At 33.9% G+C, this 22,031-nt stretch overlaps 2 protein-coding genes and 1 pseudogene across 2 annotated transcripts; all 3 read left to right on the forward strand.

The window, feature by feature from the left end:
• The first annotated feature begins 2,454 nt into the window (after positions 1-2,454).
• Positions 2,455-5,273, forward strand: LOC129898560 (uncharacterized; annotated as a pseudogene).
• A 5,870-nt stretch (positions 5,274-11,143) lies between these two features.
• On the forward strand, positions 11,144-11,684 carry LOC129899979 (uncharacterized). Its single transcript, XM_055974973.1, has 2 exons — positions 11,144-11,344; positions 11,442-11,684. Exons 1-2 carry the CDS (start codon positions 11,144-11,146, stop codon positions 11,682-11,684), a joined length of 444 nt encoding a protein of 147 aa, XP_055830948.1.
• A 7,727-nt stretch (positions 11,685-19,411) lies between these two features.
• Positions 19,412-21,240, forward strand: LOC129901372 (ankyrin repeat-containing protein At5g02620-like). Its single transcript, XM_055976524.1, has 2 exons — positions 19,412-20,147; positions 20,227-21,240. Exons 1-2 carry the CDS (start codon positions 19,575-19,577, stop codon positions 21,061-21,063), a joined length of 1,410 nt encoding a protein of 469 aa, XP_055832499.1. The 5' UTR covers positions 19,412-19,574; the 3' UTR covers positions 21,064-21,240.
• The last annotated feature ends 791 nt before the right edge of the window (positions 21,241-22,031 follow it).

Raw genomic sequence — 22,031 nt, forward strand, 5'->3', positions numbered from 1 at the left:
CCTCTAGTCCAACTCGGTGCTAGGTAAGCTCTCATTAGAATAACATTTAAATATCATAATAAAATAAGCATTTATATAACTTTAACATAAAATCATCATTCCATGAAATAGCTCATTAAAACCTTTGGTTTATAATATCATCATGGCTGTCATGCCCTATTTATCGTTTTACTAATGAACCTTGATTTATAAGAATTAGGTCTACAATTAGTGATGGTATTTCGGGTACCATGCTAATCAGATCTTCCTTTTCGGAAAAATGTTCAAAAGCGTTGACGGCCTATAGGGATGTCATATATGTCATATCATAACCTTAAACATTTCATTTGATTCAATGTTAGAATTGTCCTTTCACATTGAAACCTTACTTTGGCTAAGAAGCCCTTTCATCAATCAATCATTTCATAAAGACTCCCCTTCATAAGCATTTACTTCATAACATTCATTGGAGTCAAAATTCATTTCAACTTTACTTTATCATAGGAAACTAGGTGGGTTCATTTCAAAAAGACTTTTAAATACATTTAAAGGATACTTATATGCATAAGAGTGATATGAATGCATCCAATCAAACATCTTAAAAATAACCCACCATATGCACTTTAAAACTATCTTTCAAACTTTCATATAAGAACACTGATAATCCATCCATTTCATGTAAATAGGAATCAACATAAGTCAATATAGGTAAATAAACTTCAAATATTCAACAATTTATGCATTTGGCATCGTAGTATGAAAATCCATAAAAATTCATCACTTGAAATTAAGAGTCGATATACACATAAATCAATAGGAGTAAATAAACTTAAAATATACCATAATCTATGCATTTGGAACCATCATGTGCAATCCCATAAGATTTCATCATTTAAAATTGATATACTAAGTTGAGAAAATATTTGGGCTCCATGGGTGGAAGAACCCATGAATAAAAACCCACATACCTTAGAGTGAAACTTTAAGAAAACTTGATTCTTGGTCTTCAATGAGGAGCCTTGAATCCTTTGAGTTTGATAGAAAAATTGGAGGGGATGATTTGAGAGAGATGAGGATGAAGATTAAAGTTCTTTGGAGGGGAAAGACTGAAAATAAATGACCCAAAACGCGTCCAAGTTCGTATATATGGATATTAGGTATTTTTCCCAAAATATTCTTACAAAATATAGAAAATTGGAAATTTCTGTGACAGGTCCACTACGCGGACGTGTCGCGCACCTTTCTGGTTGACAAAAAATGAAATCTGGAAAAAATTGTCAAAGTTCATTGCAGGTCCGCGACGCGGACTTGTCGCGGACCTCTCTGATCAACTAAGCATAACTTTTGACTCCGAACTCAGAAAAATGCAATCATAGAGGTGTTGGAAAGAAGATTCATGGGCCACCCAATTTGTTATATTCTAGGAGATATGGTCGTTTGAAGTTGATCCTTATATGAACTCATTCGGAAACTTAGCCGATAAAATTTTTTTGGAATCGGCTTGGTGTTAGATATCCCGTATTACCCTAAAACACATCTAATACTCTTAAAATACTTAGGAATTTATCCTAACTCATAAATATAACTAAAAGTCATCGAGTTCAATCCTAAACGCCTAAAAAGAATGGTTCGAATCTTGGCATAGAAATTTTTGAGATGTTTCAGATAGATTGATATTAATTATATGCAGAATCATAAATTCTGGTGACATCCAGATATTTTGTATTCTTCAAGTAGGTAGTCGTTATATACTAATCATGATGTGATTGTGAAAATAAAATTTTCTTTATCTGAAAAAGAACTCGAGTTGTTTAGGAATACTTGTTTCGGTTACTTTCTTGACCTCCACACACTTATTCATTACCTTATGAACAGAGATTTAAAATACAGACCAGATGATGTGTTTGCTGTTGAATTAAATGAGAAGAGGTTATTTTTCGGGCTTAGGGAATTTGGATTAATTACAGTCTTAAATTGTGTTAGTCATGGTTGCTCTATTAATGTTCCAGATTCTCCTTGTCGGTTGTTAAACAATTATTTTCCTAAACAAATCATTGTTCAAAAGAATCATCTACACGAGTTGTTTTTATCAAAAAAATTAATAGATGATGATTTCGCCATTTTACTAGCTATTTTGTTCTTTATTAATAATTTTTTGTTCTCATATGAGAACAATGAATATCAATTAGTAATAGAGATTTCTACCTTGTGGAAAGTGGACAATTCAATTCTTACCCATGGGGTTTAGTTGTCTACAAGAAGTTTCTTGATAATGTGAGGCACAAACTTAATTCAACAAATCAGTATTATAGATTAGGTGGATTGCCTCTTGCCCTTCAAATTTGGATTTTTGAGTGTTGTTCTAGAGTCGATGAAGATTTACCTCTTTGAATTTCTGGTTCTATTCCAAGAATTTTGAGGTGGAAAACAATTGCTAAAAGTCCTTGGCAAAAGCATATTGAAAATGACATCTTCATGCCTACGAAATGCAAGGTATCTATACAAAGTTAATATAATTTATGGCACATATATATATTAGTTCAACTCAAGTTAATACATATATTTGTTTCTATATTTTAATTTCAGTTTGAGAATATAGTGGCAAGTGAAGATGAGATATCTAAATTGAGGCTTCCTGAACCTTGTGATTACCATTCTGAAATCTTGAAATTAGAGCAAAAAGGATCAAAAGCATAGTCTAGATATGTTGACCAGAGAGGTTATACAGTTGAGAAAAGAACTTGTAAGGGTATAAGCTAACTTGGCTTTAGGCTTTAGCTTTTTCAAAACTGTTATTCTAATATTTGTGTTATATTTGATTATATACAAGGCGAATGAAAATCACAAAGCTCTTGAAGAGAAGATAGACTTACAATCTATTCAAATGAAAGAATTTGTGATAAATTCCAACAAATAATTATTGAAGGATGTTTCTTTGTTGTTTGCTAATAGAGACATCAACAGTTCTTTTACACAAAAATCGAGGGAACCATCTAACAAAAAGGCTGGCGAGACATTTTTGGGTGGATTAGACTTCAATGGAGGTTCTTTTATATTTTTAATACATCTATAATATCTTGTTTTGCTTGCTGGCAGGGAGTTAACTAGTAGTTTATTTACTATTTAGAGTTTTTACTTATCTAAGTTGTAATTTAAGCTTGAATTTTTTATTAACATGTTTTTCTTGTAATATATTTATATTACACACAGCATTGTCTCCTTGTGTTGATGCATCAATACATGTGTCGAGAGGGCATGAAACTCAAGTTGTAGAATCAACTCAGCATGAAAAATCTCAAGTGTTTAAAGCTTTCGTTAAATTTGCTACTGTTGGAAATTCTAAAAGCAAAATTGGTAATGAAGGGTTTAATACAAATATAATACACATTTCATATACTTTCATTCAACTTTTTTTAAATTGTTCATATTATGTACAGATGAAGATGTTGCAGGAATTGCTATTGAACAAGTTTTATTTGAGGTTATTGCTGATATAAATGCTATTAGTTTTATTTTGAAAGTTCAAATAAACTTCTTTGATCTCTAATTATTCTACCTATCCTCCCTTAATGCATTACTAAAAGATTTATTTTGTATATAGAAGAAGAGGCTACTGATCTTAATTCAGTTGAGGTGCAACCTAATAGTAGTACAGCTAACAAAGGTGAACTAAATTGTGGTGCGTCTACGGATGCCGATGCGGCAAAGGGTTGTCAAAAAATTTCTCAAACGCTTGATGACTTCATGTTATGTGCTGAAGATTTTTCCCAAATCCGTAAGGCAGAAGCATCATATCTAAGAAACAAAGCCACTGTTGAGGAAAATAAAAGGAAAAAGGCAGCCACTATTGAAAAGAACAAAAAGAAAAAGAAAGCCGTTGTTGATGAAAATAAAAAAAAGCGAAACCGAAGAAGCGTGCAAGAAAAAAAATTCCAGGAAAGTCAATGAAATCTCCTTATATACAACATTTTGAATCTGAAGGGACTTTATGTGTAACATGTCAACTATTTGAGATAAAACATCCTTTTTCACATGTAATCAAGTAGATGATGAATCTAATTTAATATATTCATTCACTTCGTGGCTTTATACGGGTACAAAATAGAGGTAATTTATTTATGTTTGTTATTTTATATGTCAAAAATTTTCTTTAGTTTAAATAAGTTAACTGATTGAAAATTTTATTTTTTATGCTTTAAAGGAGAAAGAAATCGTACCCAGATGTTGTTAATGTCCTTAAGCCAGCATTTGAATTAGGTGTTTGCAATGTACAAGCAAAAGAATATTTTTTCAAATTGGCACATTCTGGTCAAGCATGGAATGATGAGGTTAGTTATGTAAACTCCAGTTGAACACTCTCATTTTTCTGAATCAACTTCTTCTCTCATTTTTCTGGACAAGCTTTAATGAGCTCACTGAATTGACACTTGCTACAGATTTGAAGTATTATTTGACACTTGACATCATTTTTAATCTTTTGCAGCATCTTGACGTTATTTTTTATTATATTAGAAAGAAAGGGAAGTATGAAACCAACAATAATGTTCGATTTACAATTATTGATTGTCTATTCAAAACAAAGATTGCTCAATCTTATTTTCAACTTTATGAAGCTCATGAAAATAAGAAAAAATTTGGAATCAAAGCTTCAGATGCTATTGCTGAGTATATATGCGGATGTTGTTTGTTGGCAAGCACCCCATGGGACAAAGTGGATTATGTTCTCTTTCCAGTAAACATTAAAGAGGATTATCATTGGATTTTTGTTGTGTTTGATATTGTTGAAAGGTCTTTGAAGGTGTATGATTCATTTCCGGCTAGAGGGAGGGAGAATTGTTTGACTCAAAACGTTATTGGCATGATTTCATTGATTTTACCACACTACTTGAGTGTGGTCAAGTTCTATGATAAGCGTTCTGAATTGAAAAAATCACCTAAATACAATGAAAAAATGATTTTTAGCTCATTGAATCTAAGTTCATAACTGAAGGAATTCATGGACAACAAGAAGATTCATTGTAAGTTTAATTGTTTATCAAATAAATACTATTTTTTGTATTGGTCTTATTAAACTCAATATTATTTTTATAATGATTTTATATTTTAAATTTTGTAAGGACTGTGGAGTTTTTGTGGGTGCATTTGCAGAATTAGTGAACAATGACCAGAATATTGCAAATCAACAACTAAGTGCAGACAGCCTTTGAAAGAGGTTTGGGGCTCTACTATGGGAATATGCAGTGAAGAAGCAAAAGAGTAACCTTCAAAGTGAAGACGAAAGACCACATAAATAAATAAATGTAGTTATATTAGTTAAAATGTCTATGAAAACTATGTTGTCTAAAAACAGTTTGTAGCTGATGTATTAGTTAGGTTTTAAAGATTGTTTTTTGCTTTTTTTTAAGATAATTTTTATTCATGTAAAATAAACTTTTAATATAGTTTTTTTTCATGTAAAATAATCTTCTTCTTTTTTTATAATGCAACACATAGCGACGTTAATGTTAAAGTGTTTCAGTAGTGTTATCAAACTGAAACCTGCATTATGAATTAAACTTGAATGAAAAATGAATTAAACTTGAATGAAAAATAAATTACATACATATTAAAGTTGAATTAGAATAGAATTAGATACGAATGAAAAGTGTAGATAATGAAAAAGTCTTCAGTGATCTATAGAAACACAAAAGTGAATTACATACACACTAAAGTTGAATTAGAAGAGAATTAGACACGAATGAAAAATGTAGCTATTGAAAAAGCCTCTAGTAATTCATAGAACACAAAAATGAATTAGACTTAAACTAAAAATGAATTACATACACACTAAATTTGAATTAGACACGAATAAAAATTGTAGCTAATGAAAAAGCTTTCAGTGATCTATAGACCACAAAAAATGAATTAAACTTGAACTAAAAACTGAATTCTTGTAGCAAACTAATGACCTAAAACAAACAGAGTTTATTCTTTATTTCAAATGTCATTCTTTATTCTTAATCCAAAGGCCTAACATTCTTGCAAGTCTTCATGTTGTGACCTTGTTGTCCACAATTGTTGCATGTTATTTTTGATTTTTTGAATCCATCTTCTCTCAATTGCGTGTGTCTTTTATATTTTGGCCTCCCAGGAGGTCTCTTTCCAAGTGGTAGAAGTACAACCTCTTCAAGAACGTGTGTTGGTATATTCCATGTGCTTTTAACTGGGATGGAATTTAACTGAAACTAGTATGTCAACAATAAATTCCCTCTTGTGTAGTAATCAAAGCAATATTTTTCATAACCAGTGTGTTTTATTGTTAAAACAGCCAAAGCATGTGGACATGGCAGCTCATCCAATTGAAATCTCTCACAACTGCATGTACGTTGTTGAAGACATATCGTGAATCATGTAATGCCATCAAGTACTGTATACACATATTCATTTGTCTCCCTAACCTATGAAAAATAAGAAGAAATATAAGCAAGAGAGATGTTACATGTGAATCAGAAGAAAAAATATTAGCAAAAAGAAATTTACAGATACCATACTCTTAGTTTCTCTGATGCAGTTTTGTTACGTTATAGAATTTTTTTATACTTTTTCCCAAGGTAAAATCCTAAAAATATTGTCTTTGACCTGTTATTGTTATTTCATTTTTAAACAAGTTGTCTCATGAATTTTAGGAGGTGCAAGACTGTAAGAACTTTGACATGTCTTGTTCTTGAATTGACTGATTCTGCAATGTTTGATGTCATCATCCAAGTCCTATTTACCTGATCATGAACACGTGACCATTTGCTGTATCCAATGTTCAGCAAGTAGTCTTTAATCTTCTTGTCTATCTTCTCAACAATTGTCATATGTTGATTAAACTCTACCGTGGTGTATGTTTTTGCCATAGAGTAGAACAATTCCATTACCTTTTGCTGACTCTTTCTGAAGTTTTTTATTATGTTTTGAAACAAGTATCATATACATGCGAAATGAGGTATTTCATCATAGATAGTTGAAGTTGCCTTAATAATGCTTGCATGCCTATCCGAAAAGATACACATCTCTAATCTTTGACCAAATGCCTCTCTGAATTGTTCAAAAAACCACCTCCAAGATGCATCATTCTCTGAATCAACAATGGCATAAGCAAGCGGCAGTATACTCCCTGCATCAAGTATAATGTTTAATATATTTTTAATATATTTTTATTTCATGTGTAATACACTTTTAATACATTGTGCGGACTTTTAATACAAATTAGAATTTCATTTATAGAAGCATTAGTATTGTATTCGAAAAGCCTGACCTACTGCATCTAAGGTATTAGTTGTTAGCATTATCCCTTTGTATGCTCCTTTTAGAAAAGTTCCATCAACAACTACAATTGGTCTACAATACTCCCATTCTTTTATCGATGTAAACAGAGCTACAAATGCATATAGAAAATGGTTATCCTCTTATTTGTGCAATCTTATATAAGAACCAGGGTAAGTTGCCTCTAGTATGTGAAAGTAACTTGGCAACTTTGCATATGATAGAGCTGGATCACCTCAGACTAACTCAAGAGCTTTTTCTTTAACTCTCCAAGCTTGCATATATGTGAGCCGCACACCATATTCCTGTAACATGTCATTTTGTATATCTATTGGTGTGTAGTTGGCATCTGAATCAATATGTTTGGCAACAATAATACTCCCAACAACTGTCTTTGTTGCTTCTCTTTCCGATAATAAATTATGTAGCAACAAACACGTGTGTTCACTTTCAAAATATCTAATAGCAAACATTTGAGATTTATTCATGCTTGAAGCGCGTAAATTTCAACTACACTTTTCTCTGAGGCGTTGTATTGAATAGCTGTTGAAAAATAATTATTAATAGACAATCAATAGTATAAACTAACTTGAGTTTGAGTCTTACCATATTGAGCTTGATCTCAATGTCTTGAATTCGAAGTGTTTAAGAATGGAATGTCTTTTTAGTGCAATGGTAAGGATATATTTATTTTTGACATATCTCTATGTTTCTTTTTGCTTTCAATATACACTTTTACTCCCATATCATTATGAATTTGCATTGGAGGAGACATTTCATCAATCTTATATCTGATTTTAACTTTACTTGTTGATGTATCTATTGACAATTGAGAAACAATCATAGAAACGAGGCTAGCAAATGATGAATCGGGATTTATCAACACACCATCTGCCAAGTAATTAATATACTTTTTGCTAGAATCCCATTGGCCATTGAAGAAAAGTAGCACAATCAGTGATCTGTAGGCTACATAAATGAATTAAACTTGAACAACAAAGGTATTATACACACATTAAACTTGAATTAGAAGAGAATTAAACACGAATAAAACATGTATCTAATGAAACCAACCTTCAGTGATCTGTATGCCACAAAAAGGAATTAAAGTTGAACAACAAAGAAATTACACACATATTAAACTTGAATTAGAAGAGAATTAGAGACCAATGAAACCTGTAGCTAATGAAACCAGTCTTCTCTGTAGGCCACAAAAATGAATCAAACTTGAATAGCAAACATATTACATACACATTAAACTTGAATTAGAAGATAATTAGACATGAATGAAATTTGTATCTAATGAAACCAACCATTAGTGTAGGCCACAAAAAATGAATCAAACTTGAACAAATAACGTATTACATACACATTAAACTTGCATTAGAAGAGAATTAGACATAAATGAAATTTGTATCTAATGAAACCAACCTTTAGTGATCTGTAGGCCACAAAAAATGAATTAAACTTGAACAAAAACTGTATTACACATACATTAAACAAGTAAACAAGTAATTGTGATAAACATAGAAATAAAAATAAACTTTCATATTGAATCACAACTGAATACAAATCATGTATCGCTAATGAATTAGGTATGAAATCTAATTCAAACCTTCAAACAATTAAACATTCAACCATTCAAACCTTTAAGTAATCACAGATCTCTACTCAGAAATCACAATATTCTTCAACTTATTCAAATCTGCATTCACCTAAATTTTGCCATTCTTCTGCAATAACCACCGAATACACATCACTTAATTCCAAAATTGGAGTATTAATATTGTAGAAAGCTGTGGTTGAGAAGCTATGAAGGTAAGTATTGCCCTAATTTTGGAGAAAATTATAGGTGAGAAGATTGGAGAGAATATTGGTGTAGCAAATTTGAATAGAAACAAGGGAAGAAAAAATAGGAGGTGAGAGTTTTAGAAGCATAAGGACCGTACTTAATTTAATTTAAATAATTTGCTATATATGGTTAAAATAATTATGTTGCTCTATGTGTAAATATTTTTTGAATATTGTACATTTAGGTGATTTCCCCGTGTTATAAACTAAAATGAAAAACTTACATAGATATACTATATTAAGAAAATAGTTATCATTTATAGTAATAACATTTTTATTTTCAGTAAACATTTATAATATAATTTTAATACATATTAAAGAGAACAATTTATAAAACACTTATAATATAAATTTTATTGATGAATAATACATTTATCACACACTTTAATATACTTATAATACATTGTATTGATTTTTTACAAAGTAAACATAATATATTTTAAAAAAACTTATAATATATTTATATCACATGCATGATTCACTTTTAATACATAGTACAAACTTATCATAATAATTGCTATGTATTGTTATAAATGATAATAAATAAAAAAATATCGCTAAAATTAATAATTAATTATTAAAAAGAACTTACTCAAGTAATTTTTCCAACTAAAATCCTAGGAGACGTATGTGTACTTTCTAATATAATAAAAGATTCCTCTGTACAAAATATTTCTGGTCAAATTGTTTTACCTGGTATATAGGGGGGCTAATACTCTATATTCATGCATAAACAAAGTTGATAATATCGTGTTGAATGTTCAAATTCCATCAACAATTAAAATTAATTTAGAATCATTTTCTGTTTCAATACTAATAAATTACTAGTAGTTGATAGATAATAATACACCCCCGCCTCTATATATCTCTTCCTTTGCTGTCATTAGTCAAGAATGAACCCTGTGTATTTACACTTTATTTGTGTTGGGTTTTGGTCTTTTTCTCTTTTTATGTGGATAAATAAAAGGTCAATTTGGACTAGTCCATTTTGTCCATAAGCCCAATTTTTTATGGTGCTATGTAAGACTCTTCCATGTCTTATTTTCATAATTCACAAGAGGGATCAGCTGTCACAATAGAGAGAAAAGTGAGAGAATGCAAATTTTCGCACAAACCCTAGCAACCATTTTCAAATTGCGATTTTCGCTTTATTTCTTGTCTGATTGAGCTAATTTTTGGATAACTTGTTCTTCTAAACTTTATATTTGATTGAGAATTGACAGAGGTGGATTCGGAGTCTTGTAGTTCCATATTTCTGATTGTGAACTGTAGTTGCATTTTTGGTAATTTTTACTCTTTTCTTCTCTAGTTCTTTGGTGCTAATCTTGTAGTTGTCGTTGCTCATTGTTTGGCACTTCTTTGGTGCCTATTTTGGAGAACACATTTGTAACTCTTGTTGATTATAGAGGAGCTTTGACCTTTTGATTTTTACTCTTCACACCGAAGAGGTTTTCCACGTAAATTTGGTGTCTCGTACGTTGATTTAGTTTTGCCTTGCTATATTTATTTTGGGGATATGCTTGCTGCCCCAAATTAAATATTGTTTATACTTAAATTGGTTTGTCTCCTCTTGGTTCAAATAGAAGTGAAGGTTAATATTTTAGTTTTTTTTCCCGCTATTGCCCTGTCATGGACCTTTGTTTGTGCTTGCCTTTTCCAACAAAGTGGTGTCAGAGCATTGAGTTGTTGTTGATTTTCTATTTGAATGATGGAGTCAAATATGAGCAAGATGGTGTATTTGAATGGTAGCAATTATCATATTTAGAAAGATAAGATGAAAGATCTTCTATTTGTCAAGAAAATGCATTTACATATGTTTGCTTCTAATAAACCTGAGTCTATGAATGATGAGAATTGAGAATTAGAGCATCTACAGGTTTATGGCTTTATCAGACAATGAGTTGAAGATAATGTTAGAAATCACATTGTGAATGAGACACATGTTAGAAGTTTATGTGATAAGATTGAGATACTTTATGCTTCGAAGACTGACAATAACAAGTTATTACTACTGAAATAATTGATGAATATCAGTTATAAAGAGGGAAATCCTATTTATGATCATATAAATAATTTTCAGGGTGTCCTTGACCAGCTGTCTAAAATAGGTGTAAAGTTTGATGAAGAAATACAAGTACTCTGGCTTCTTAATATTCTGCCAGATTCTTTTGAAACTCTTCAAGTTTCTTTGACTAATTCTGCTCTTGGTGGTATTGTAACTATGGTATATGCTAAGAGTGGCGTTTTAAATAAAGAGATGAAAAGAAGATCTCAAGGCTCATCATTTTCAGTTTCACACTCCGATGTTTTGGTTACTGAAGACAAGGGGAGAAGCAAGTTTAGAGGTCACAATGAGTAGAAGTAAGTCAAAGTCTAAGTACAAGAATATTAAATATGATTATTACCACAAGAATGGGCATGTTAAGAAATATTGCTACAGGTACAAGAGAGCTATGAGACAATATAAGAAAGATGGCGATAATGAAAATCATGTTTCTATTATTGCTAAGGATGATCTTCTTGTTACTTGTGGTGAAAATGCCATTAATCTTGTTTGTGGTTAGTCTATCTAGTTTATGGATTATAGTGCTACTTCTCATGTCACGCCAAAGAAGGAATTATTTTCTTCTTACACTCTAGGTAATTTTGGAATGTTGAAAATGGGCAACGATAATGAGGTTGATGTACTTGGCATTGGCACAGTTTGTTTGGAAAGTAACAATGGTTCGAGACTAGTTCTCAACAATGTCAGGCATGCTCCAGATGTTAGCTTGAATCTGATTTCTATAGGAAACCTTGATGATGAGGGTTATGTTAACACCCTTGGTGCTGGCCAGTGGAAGCTTGCTAAAGGTTCAATGATTGTGGCTCGAGGTGACAAGTTGTCTAACCTGTATGTATTTCAGGGTTCCATTTCTAGAGGCTCAGTAAACTTGGTGGAGAATGATTCTTCATCAGAGTTATGACATAGAAGGCTGAGTCATAAGAGCGAGAAGGGGATTGATAATTTGTCTAAGAAAAAATTGCTTTATGGAGTGAAACAAACAAAGTTGAAGAAGTGTGTTCATTGCTTAAACGGTAAAGAGAAAATAGTTTCTTTTCAAAGTCATTCGCCTTCAAGAAAGCTTGATTTACTGGAGTTGGTACATTCTGATTTTTGTGTTCCTTTTAAGGTAAGGTCTCATGGTGGTGCACTTTACTTTGTGACTTTTATTGATGATCATTCTCGCAAACTCTAGGTATACTCTTTGAATTCCAAGGACAAAGTACTTGATGTGTTCAAGAATTTTCAGACCTTGGTTGAGAGACAGACAGGAAAGAAATTGAAATACATCCGCTCAGATAATGGTGGTGAGTATATTGGTCCTTTTGATAAATATTATAGAGGGCAGGGTATTCGGACTTAGAAAATTCCTCCAAAGACTCCTCAGCTAAATGATTTAGCAGAGAGAATGAACAGAACTTTAGTTGAGAGGGTTCAATGTATGCTTTAAAATGCTAAGCTACCAGATTTGTTTTGTGCAGAAGCACTTAATACTACTGCCTATATTATTAATTTATCTCCTGTTGTTGCTTTGATTGGTGATGTCCCTGATAGGGTATGGTTTGGTAAGAATGTCTCTTATGATCCTCTTAAAGTATTTGGGTGTAAAGACTTTGTGCATATTCCTAAGTATGAGAGGTCAAAGTTGGATGTTAAAACTAGGAAATGTGTCTTTGTTGGTTATCGTCAAGATGAATTTGGCTATCGTTTCTTTGATCCAGTTGAGAATAAGAAACTTGTTAGAAGCCGTGATGTTGTGTTCTTTGAAAACCAATTAATTGAAGATCTTAAAAAAGCTGAGAAAGTTCATTCTCAAAGTAGTGAGAGCTTAGTTGATGTTGATCCAGTTCCTTTGACTACTACACTTGAAAAAAATCTTCAAAATGATAAAAATCAAGTTGATAGTGAAGATGGTGATTATATTCAGAATGACCAGTATGATGTTGATGCTCCAGTGCAAGATGTTGTTGTTGGTTAGCAACCAACTATAATTATTGCTCCAGAGAGTTCTCTCAGAAGATCTACTAGAGAGAAAATACATTCATCTCGTTATCCTTCCAATGAGTATGTACTCTTGACTGACGAGGGAGAACCAGAGAGTCTTGACAAGGCTATGAAAATTGAAGAAAAAGAAAAGTGGTTTGATTCTATGGAAGATGAAATCAAGTATCTACATGATAATCATACCTTTGATTTGGTTAAGGTGCCTAAAGACAGAAAAGCTTTGAAAATCAGGTGGGTTTTCAGGGTGAAACATGAATATGGAAACCCAGTTCCATGGTACAAAGCTAGATAAGTTGTGAAAGGAGTTAACCAGAAGAAGGGAGTTAATTTTGATGAGATATTTTCTCCAGTTGTGAAGATGTCATCCATTCGCATGGTTCTAGGCTTGGCTGCAAGTCTAAACTTAGAAATTGAGCAAATGGATGTTAAAAGTTCTTTTCTCCATGGTGACTAAGATGAAGAAATTTATATGGAGCAGTTAGAAGGTGTTGAAGTCAAGGAAAAAGAGAATTATATTTGCAAATTGAAGAAGAGCTTGTATGGTATAAAACAAGCTCCCAAGAAATAGTACAGTAAGTTTGGTTCTTTATGAGTAAGTAGGGTTTCAAGAAGACTTCTCCAGACCATTGTGTTTTTGTACAAAAATTCTATGATAGTGACTTTATCATTGTTTTGATTTATGTTGATGACATTCTTGTTGTTGGTCAGAATGCTTGTTGGATTCAAAAGTTGAAGCAAGAGTTGAATAAGTCTTTTGCTATGAAAGACTTGGGACTAGCAAGGCAGATTCTTGGCATGCAGATTGTCCATGATAGAAAGGCCAAGAAGTTGTGGTTATCACAAGAGAAGTACATTCAGAAAGAACTTCGTAGATTTAACATGGACAAAGCTAAGGTTGTCCATACACCTTTAGCTATCCACTTCAAATTGAGAACGAAGCATTATTCTTCCAGTGATGGTGAGAAGGAAGATATGAAGAAAGTTCCTTATGCTTCAGCCGTTGGTAGTTTTATGTATGCAATGGTGTGTACAAGATCATATATTGCTCATGTTGTTGGTATTGTTAGCCATTTTCTTTCTAATCCAGGAAGAGAGTACTGGAATGCTATAAAGTGAATTATGAGATATCTTTGTGGCACTTTTAGTCTGAGTTTGTGTTTTGTAATAGGAAAGCCTATTCTCTGTTGTTACAATGATTCAGATATGGATGATGATGTTGATACTCGTAAGTCTACTTTAGGCTACTTGACTACTTTTGCACGGGGAGTTGTGTCTTGGCAATCTAGGTTGCAAAAATGTGTTGCTCTATCTACTACAGAAGCTGAGCTTGTTGCTGCTGTTGAAACTTGTAAAGAGTTGCTCTAGATGAAGAGATTTTTGGGGGAACTTGGTGGTGCTCAGGAGGTATGTGCTTTATTGCGAAATTCAAAGTTCTATTCACCTTGGAAAAAATTCTACATCTCATGGTTGGTCTAAACACATTGATGTGAGATACCATTGGATTTGGGATGTGTTGGATTCTAAGTTGCTTGAACTTGAGAAGATTCATACGGATGATAATGGTTCGGACATGATGACTAAAACTTTTCCAAGAGGAAAGTTTGAAGAATGTGCATGATCGTCAGGATAGCGGTCTCCTCCACATAGTCGAGAGGAGGAGAATTGTTGGATTTTGGTCTTCTTTCCTCCCTATACGGATAAATAAAAACCAATTTTGGACTAGTCCACTTTTTTCCATAAGCTCAATTCGTTTGGTGCATATGTAAGACTTTTCTAGGTCTTATTTTCAGAACTCACAAGAGAGATCAACAGCCACAATAGAGAGAAAATTGAGAGAGTGCAGATCTTTACACAAGCCCTAGCAACCATTTTCAAATCGCAATTCCCGCTTCGTTTCTTGATTGATTGAGCTGATTTTTGGATAACTTGTTCTTGTCAACTCAATCTTTAATTGGAAACTGACAGAGGTGGATTCAGAGTCTTATAAAGTGAACTGTAGTTGCATTTTTGGTAATTTTTACTCCTTTCTTCTCTAGTTCTTTGGTTCTAATCTTGTAGTTGTCGTTTCTCATTGTTTGGCACTTCTTTGGTGCCTATTTTGGAGAATACATTTGTAACTCTTGTTGGTTATAGTGAAGCTTTGACCTTTTGATTTTTACTATTCACACCGAAGAGGTTTTCCACATAAATTTGGTGTCTCGTATGTTGATTTAGTTTTGCCTTCCTATATTTATTTTGGTGATATGCTTGTGTCACGATCCGATTCTTCAGGTCATGGTGACACCTACTATAACCCTTTAGTAGGTAAGCCAACCCATCAACCCAGAACTTCAAGTCATGTGTTTGAGGGCAGAAACTAAATAAGAGAGACAAATTATAAAGATAAGCAGAAAAATAAAGTGGAAGTAAACCAAAACATGATATAAACATCTAAAGATCCCTCTCAGAACCTCAAAGTCACTAGTATAGAGCTGCTAAAACATAAAAGATGAGTATAAGTCCCGAAAGTGGACCAAAAATATAAACAACAACTGGCTAGTCTCAAAAGGCAAAATACAGGTCATCCATACTGAAGGAGACAGAAATGATCCAAAAATGCCAAGTGCTTACCCTAGTCTCTGAAGTTGATTGCAAAAAGCTCGATCTATCCTCGACAATAGCTGGTACTCGGTCCTACATCATGAAAGTAGATGTAGAGTATAGTATGAGTACCAAGACAACAGGTACCCAATAGGCATCATAGGCCGACTGAGCAGAAAAGGTGAAACCAATATGAAAAAGAGGAATAAGCCTAAATAGGAATAAACATAAGAATCTAAAGTGAAAAGAGTACTATCTACAAGAACTACAGCTAACTATACCCAACTAGACCCCCATAAGCCCAGTAGGGACACTCGTGCGCAAGTTAAATAAAAACCCGAACGAACCCTCACAAGCCCGCTAAGTACAAAAAATAGTTACAACTACCAAGGCTAGGAACCAAGAATGTGCGAGGTCAGGAACCAAAGAACTATGTCATTTCTAAACCCATAATCTCCATGAATCAACGAATAAGGGGTGCCTTAAGGGTCGAGGTCAAGACTAGGAAATAGATGCTCACCCGAATATCCAACGTGGCCAAGGCCGGGACTGAGTAACCGGATGCTTGCCATAATACATAGGTGCGGTCGAGGCCGGAATTGGGTACCCAGATGCTTACTGTAACACATCGATATGATCGAGGCCAGGACTAGGTATCCGTATGCTCTTCATACTAGCAAGATGGCAAAGGCTGGGGATGGGTACCCGGATGCTCCCCGATAATTCAGAACGGAGGCCGAAATTGGGTACCCGGATGCTCATAGATAATTTGTCCCATGCTGCCAAATATTATCCTTCCCAACTAGACTACAACAGTATGAGAATCTCCTCCCCAATGTGTCAACTGATATGCCGCCAAAACTTGAGCCAAAGCCGAAGCTAAATGGTCACCAAATCTAGTATTGCTGATGTATCTTGAAGTCATGGTTATATCGAGTTATAGATGAGGGTGTTATTAAGAGCAAGGGTATCGCCTAGCTAAGGTCAACTACCAAGCACTAGCCCGCTACACCATTCTACAAGGATCTAAGTCTGCCGGAGTGACGTCGGGGCATCTAAAGTAGGTCTACAACCTATACTAAGGCCAACATAATCCACAATATCAACAACATTCTCATTCAACTCTTCTTATAATACTAACAAATAACGGTAAGATATGCATGCTTTCAAATATCCGAAAAACCCGATAACAAGCCTAAAGCATAATTTCTAACACCTAAGATAAACAATTAAGCTAACCAACCCAAATTCCAACTATTTCAACATGCTTTCACACATTTCATCTCAATCTAAAGAAAGAAAAACTGTAGCTTACCTGTAGGCTGAACACGCGAGGTCCAAATTACTGTGTCGGAGCTTTTCCCTTTCAAACGGTCTCGGAATGCTGCCACACTGTCAAAAATAAAAGTACAATATTGATATGTTTATTTAGACACTAATTTCATAATTTTTGGAGACAGACCAATTTCGGGGTCTAAAACGGGCAATGTGGGATCCGCATTCAAAAATCTAAATTTGAGCCCAAAAATAGGTTCTAAACATCACTCCAAGCTTACAAATCAATACTATAACACAATTCGGGTTGGGAAACTACGTGGGACGAGCATGCAACCAAAATTCACAAAATTCGAACTAAAAGATGAAAATGACAGCTTCTTGATCAGCGAATTCTGGGGAAAAAAAATAGACCCTCCCAATCCAAAGAAATTACACCATGACGTTCCTTGCAAAAAATCCCACAATCTAGCCTCAAAAATCACTAAAAATAGAGTTCAAATGATCAAGATACAATCTTCCAAAATTTCACATAATTTCAATTCGAAAATGGTCAAAATAGTAGCTAGATTCGTAATTTTTTCTCACACGAAGCCTCCCCACAAGATTATGAGTGTACCAGCGGATTTCCTATGAAATTCTCTTGAACTTAGACCCTTCAATCGTCAAATTTGGGTTTATATAGATCAAGAAATAAATTCTCAAAATCATTCAAACATTAATTTCGAAAATTGACATTGCAGCAACTAGAATCAAGATGTTACCTCAATCGAAACCCTTCCCTCAAGATTTTAAGTGACCAATGGATTCCTTGCGAAAATCTCTTGAAGATAGACTCTTGAATCACTAGATTTGGACTTGAAAAACTCAAGAAATGAGGGTTCAAAGTTGAGAGAAAAAATTTAAAAATCTGCACTTTTGCACCAGATTTTTCTGGGTTTTGCATTATGTAAAGTCTCCGAACGGACCCTCGGAATTCATTTGGAACCCGATAAAAATAAACCGGATATACTACCCCACTAAATTCGATATTCCGGACTCAGTGACGCATTCAAAATTATCATACAATGTCATTTTAATAAAAAGTGGATCACACATCCAAGTGTCATTTTAAGCCAAATTCGACAACGGGCCTCAGGATTAGACCGAAAACTTTGGAAAAAAAATGAAGGGTCGTTCTAGACCAAACTCGATATTTCAAAACTAACCGCACTGTTAAAATTTTCATCCGAGCGCTTTTTCCAAGAATGTTGACCAAAGTCAACCATACGCTAAATTTCAAAATCAAAAGCGCCAAATGGCCCCAAACTCGTATCGATTTCCTTGATAGTCATGCCAACAATGCTGCTAGCCTAATTTGGCCATTACGGAGCTGATGGAACCATCAGAATTTGAATTCGAGGTCTCCTTGACCCAGAACTCGAAAAATCACAACTAAACCAACTTAGGCCTTTAAAATACTAAAATGGGCTCGGGACCTCTAAAAATTCAGCCACCACTTCTTCTAAACCAAAACCCATCCCCTGAATCCAATGAAGTCCTCAGAATTCCATTTCGAGCATCAAAACTCCAAAAGTTCACCAAAGTCAAACCTTGACCTAAAATTCCTCAAATTCTCATCTCAAGACCTCAAATCTTGGTTACAACTCCAAAACTGATTCCGTAATCTCTCCTAGGACAATTTTGACATTTCGGAGCTACTGGAATCAACGGAATTCCATTCTGAGATCTGTAGCTCCGGTTGGCCTCAAATACCACTTTTTAACACTTAAAGCTTATGAAAACTCAAAATTTTCAAATACTTAACTTTTCATAGGATTTTCTAAAAACCAACAACCGATACCAATCAGAAACGACTGGAGACAACTAAAGGGAGGTGTAAAATGGTCATTTTATAAAAATTTCAAAAATGACCTTCAGGGTCTTTACAGCTCGTTGCGCCAAATATTGTTTATGCTTGAATTGGTTTGTCTCCTCTTGGTTCAAATAGAAGAGAAGTTTTATATTTGGGTTTTTCTTCTTCTTTTGCCATGTCGTGCACCTTTGTTTGTGCTTGCCTTTCCCAACAATATGGACTTGGACATTGACTTGCACATAATTTATATGTCAACTTTTTCATTTTTGATGCTGACTTACAACGCAAAAGAAATTTCAAAACAAACTGTTTTCTTGTTATCCAGATACATAAGTCAGTCTTTTTAAAAGTTGACCACGAAAATTCTAGGTAGCTTCGAGCAATAGTTATTTCTTTGTCCCGGTTGTTTCGTGGAAGTGTTGTATATACAAATAGAAAATGTCATTTTCAGTCAAAAATATGGTTATAACAATTTTCTTGTTTCTCTCTCATTTTTTATTTTTTTAAAAACTATTTCTTGACCATAAAAATAAGATAAGATTAGTTCAAGGCATGGTGAATAGTATCATTTAAACAAGTCTAAAATTTGATGCAAGACTTTTCCAACGATGAATCAATCCAATAAGTAGAAAATAATCAGCAACTACTATAAGATTAACCAATTCTGTTTGTAAAAAAACATTCTGATAGAGGAAGATGGATACTGAGAAGAGACTCTATGAAGCTGCAGTTAAAGGAGATGTTAGAGCTTTACAAGAATTACTTCAACAAGATTCTTTGATTCTTGATAGACTTACCTTAACTTTCTTCAATGAAACACCTTTGCACATAGCAGCAATGGGTGGGCATATCGAATTTGTGAGGTTAATTCTGGCTCAAAATCCTCACCTTGCTGCTGAATTGGATTCGCGAAAGTCATCTGCTCTTCACATAGCTTCAGCCAAAGGGCACCTGCAAATAGTCAAGATGTTGTTGTTGGTAAATCCTGAACTGTGCCTGGCTCGTGATCGCGATGGTGGAAATCCTCTCCACCTTGCAGCCATCAAAGGTAGAGTTGAAGTCATAAAAGAACTGATACATGTCAGGCCTCGTGCAGCTCTAGGAACGACAATCAATGGAGAAAACGTTTTGCATTTGTGTGTGAAGCATAATCAGCTGGAGGTTCTGAACGTGCTAATGGAGATTGATTGGGACCATGAGTTCTTGAATGCAAAGGATGGTGATGGACACAACATTCTGCATTTGGCTGTTGCTGATAAGCAAATTGAGGTATGATTTTGTTCCTTAATTGACTTCATTTTCTTATAAGCAGTGTAGTAATTAAACCACCTACCAATCAATCTTGCAGACTGCCAAGTACTTGCTAAAGACACATCATATTGATGTGAATGCAGTGGATGCAAATGGGAATACAGCATTAGATATTTTAGCACAGAGTCGGAGGGATGTGAATGATCTATCCATGGGAGAGTGTCTTAGAGAAGCTGGAGGTTTAAGGGCAAAGGATATTTCAATGTCCATCATTCAACATAGTACCAAAATTCCCAATGACTCTGCTGGAAATAACCATTCTCCAGTATCTTCAACACCAGCATATTTAGGAGGAAATCAGGCCCAAAAGCCCCCAGCAAAAGGCGATTGGCTTTCCAAGAAACGCGAAACAATAATGGTGGTGGCCGTACTGATTGCAACCATGGCATTCCAAGCTGGAGTGAACCCTCCAGGAGGTGTTTGGCAAGCTAATGGAGAATTGAATAATCAGGGAATACCTTCACATAAAGCTGGGGAATCAGTAATGTCTTATATTCATCCCAAATCGTATCGATATTTCCTTCGTGCCAACACCATTGCCTTTGTCTCCTCTCTCAGCACAATCTTGCTGCTGATAAGTGGATTGCCCTTCAGGCGCAGGCTTTTCATGTGGGGTTTGATGGTTATCATGTGGTTGACAGTTACCTCAATAGCACTCACTTATGGCATAACAATTTACGTCCTCACACCTAGGAAGGACCGTGAACCACTTGGTCAGATCATTGAAATTGGAATTACAGTATGGTGTGGCTTAATGGCACTACTTCTATTGGGTAACACAATACGTTTGTTGCGTGTATGGCATAAAAAGAAGCATGAAATAAGATTAGCAGCAGTACAAAAAATTGTAAATTCAATTCATGTTAATGTTTGATCTGTTGCATTGATAAATAGGACTCAGCCATTACAAGAAATATTCATGAATGTTTTGTGAATCTAATTTCATTGTCATAAGTTAGAGTTCAAAAGCATAGACAAGTCCAAGCAAAATAAATAGGTATCCTTTCGAATTGGGAAAAACAAAACAGCTAATCAAACAGTTCACTTTGCATATGCTTTATACATTGACTTTGAATACATGGGAATTCAAGAAGTCCTCTTAGTTTTTACTCAATATTTATTCATTCAATCACAAGAATGCAACCATACAATATTAACAAATCAATAGTACACATAATAACACAACAGAGAGATTTCTCTGCATTAAGCCTTCTCCTCTTACCAATCAACAAGGGAAAAAATCTCTAAATATGGATGAAAAAATAGAGAAAAAGGCAAAATTCAAAATGATATACAAATATTGTTCATTCCAATATTTATGGAATCCAATATCTAGGCTCTGTAGCATAATCCTGTTGAAAATAGAATGTAATGTTTTGAATTTGTGACTTACATTTGTTAAATTTCCTTTAGTTTAAGAATATACAACGTCATAAAAGAATAATAATTTATTTTTTGGGGGGGGTGGGGGGGGGGGGGGGGAAATTTATATCATTAGACATGTCTAGCAGCCTTTTATTAATGATAAACAAAAATCCTCAACAAAGACAAGTATAAGGAGCGTGGGGCTAGACCTTACTTTATAATACCTAATGAAATATCAAACCTCTACTAATTAATAAATAAGATCTAGAGAAAACTGTCACGATCCAAAATTCAAGGTCGTAATGGCACCTACATATTTCACTGGTAGGTAAGTCAATCATTCATCATAATCGAACATCTATCAGAACGCGAAAATAATAATAAAATAAAAAAGCAAAAGTAAAGTTTTGAAGTCAAGCTTTCATAAAATATAATAGAAATGCAAAAAGTATGGACTACAATTCCAAAATCTGGTGA

This window comes from Solanum dulcamara, chromosome 8 (assembly GCF_947179165.1).
Source record: "Solanum dulcamara chromosome 8, daSolDulc1.2, whole genome shotgun sequence".
NCBI lineage: Eukaryota > Viridiplantae > Streptophyta > Magnoliopsida > Solanales > Solanaceae > Solanum > Solanum dulcamara.

What these genes read in the sequence shown, in the direction of transcription:
- LOC129901372 (XM_055976524.1), top strand. Translation starts at nt 19,575, where the DNA reads ATGGATACTGAGAAGAGACTCTATGAAGCTGCAGTTAAAGGAGATGTT. An exon ending in TTGCTGATAAGCAAATTGAG is followed by an intron (nt 20,148 to 20,226) that starts GTATGATTTTGT and finishes TCAATCTTGCAG; the next exon opens with ACTGCCAAGTACTTGCTAAA.
- LOC129899979 (XM_055974973.1), top strand. Translation starts at nt 11,144, where the DNA reads ATGAATATCAGTTATAAAGAGGGAAATCCTATTTATGATCATATAAAT. An exon ending in TTGGTGGTATTGTAACTATG is followed by an intron (nt 11,345 to 11,441) that starts GTATATGCTAAG and finishes TGGTTACTGAAG; the next exon opens with ACAAGGGGAGAAGCAAGTTT.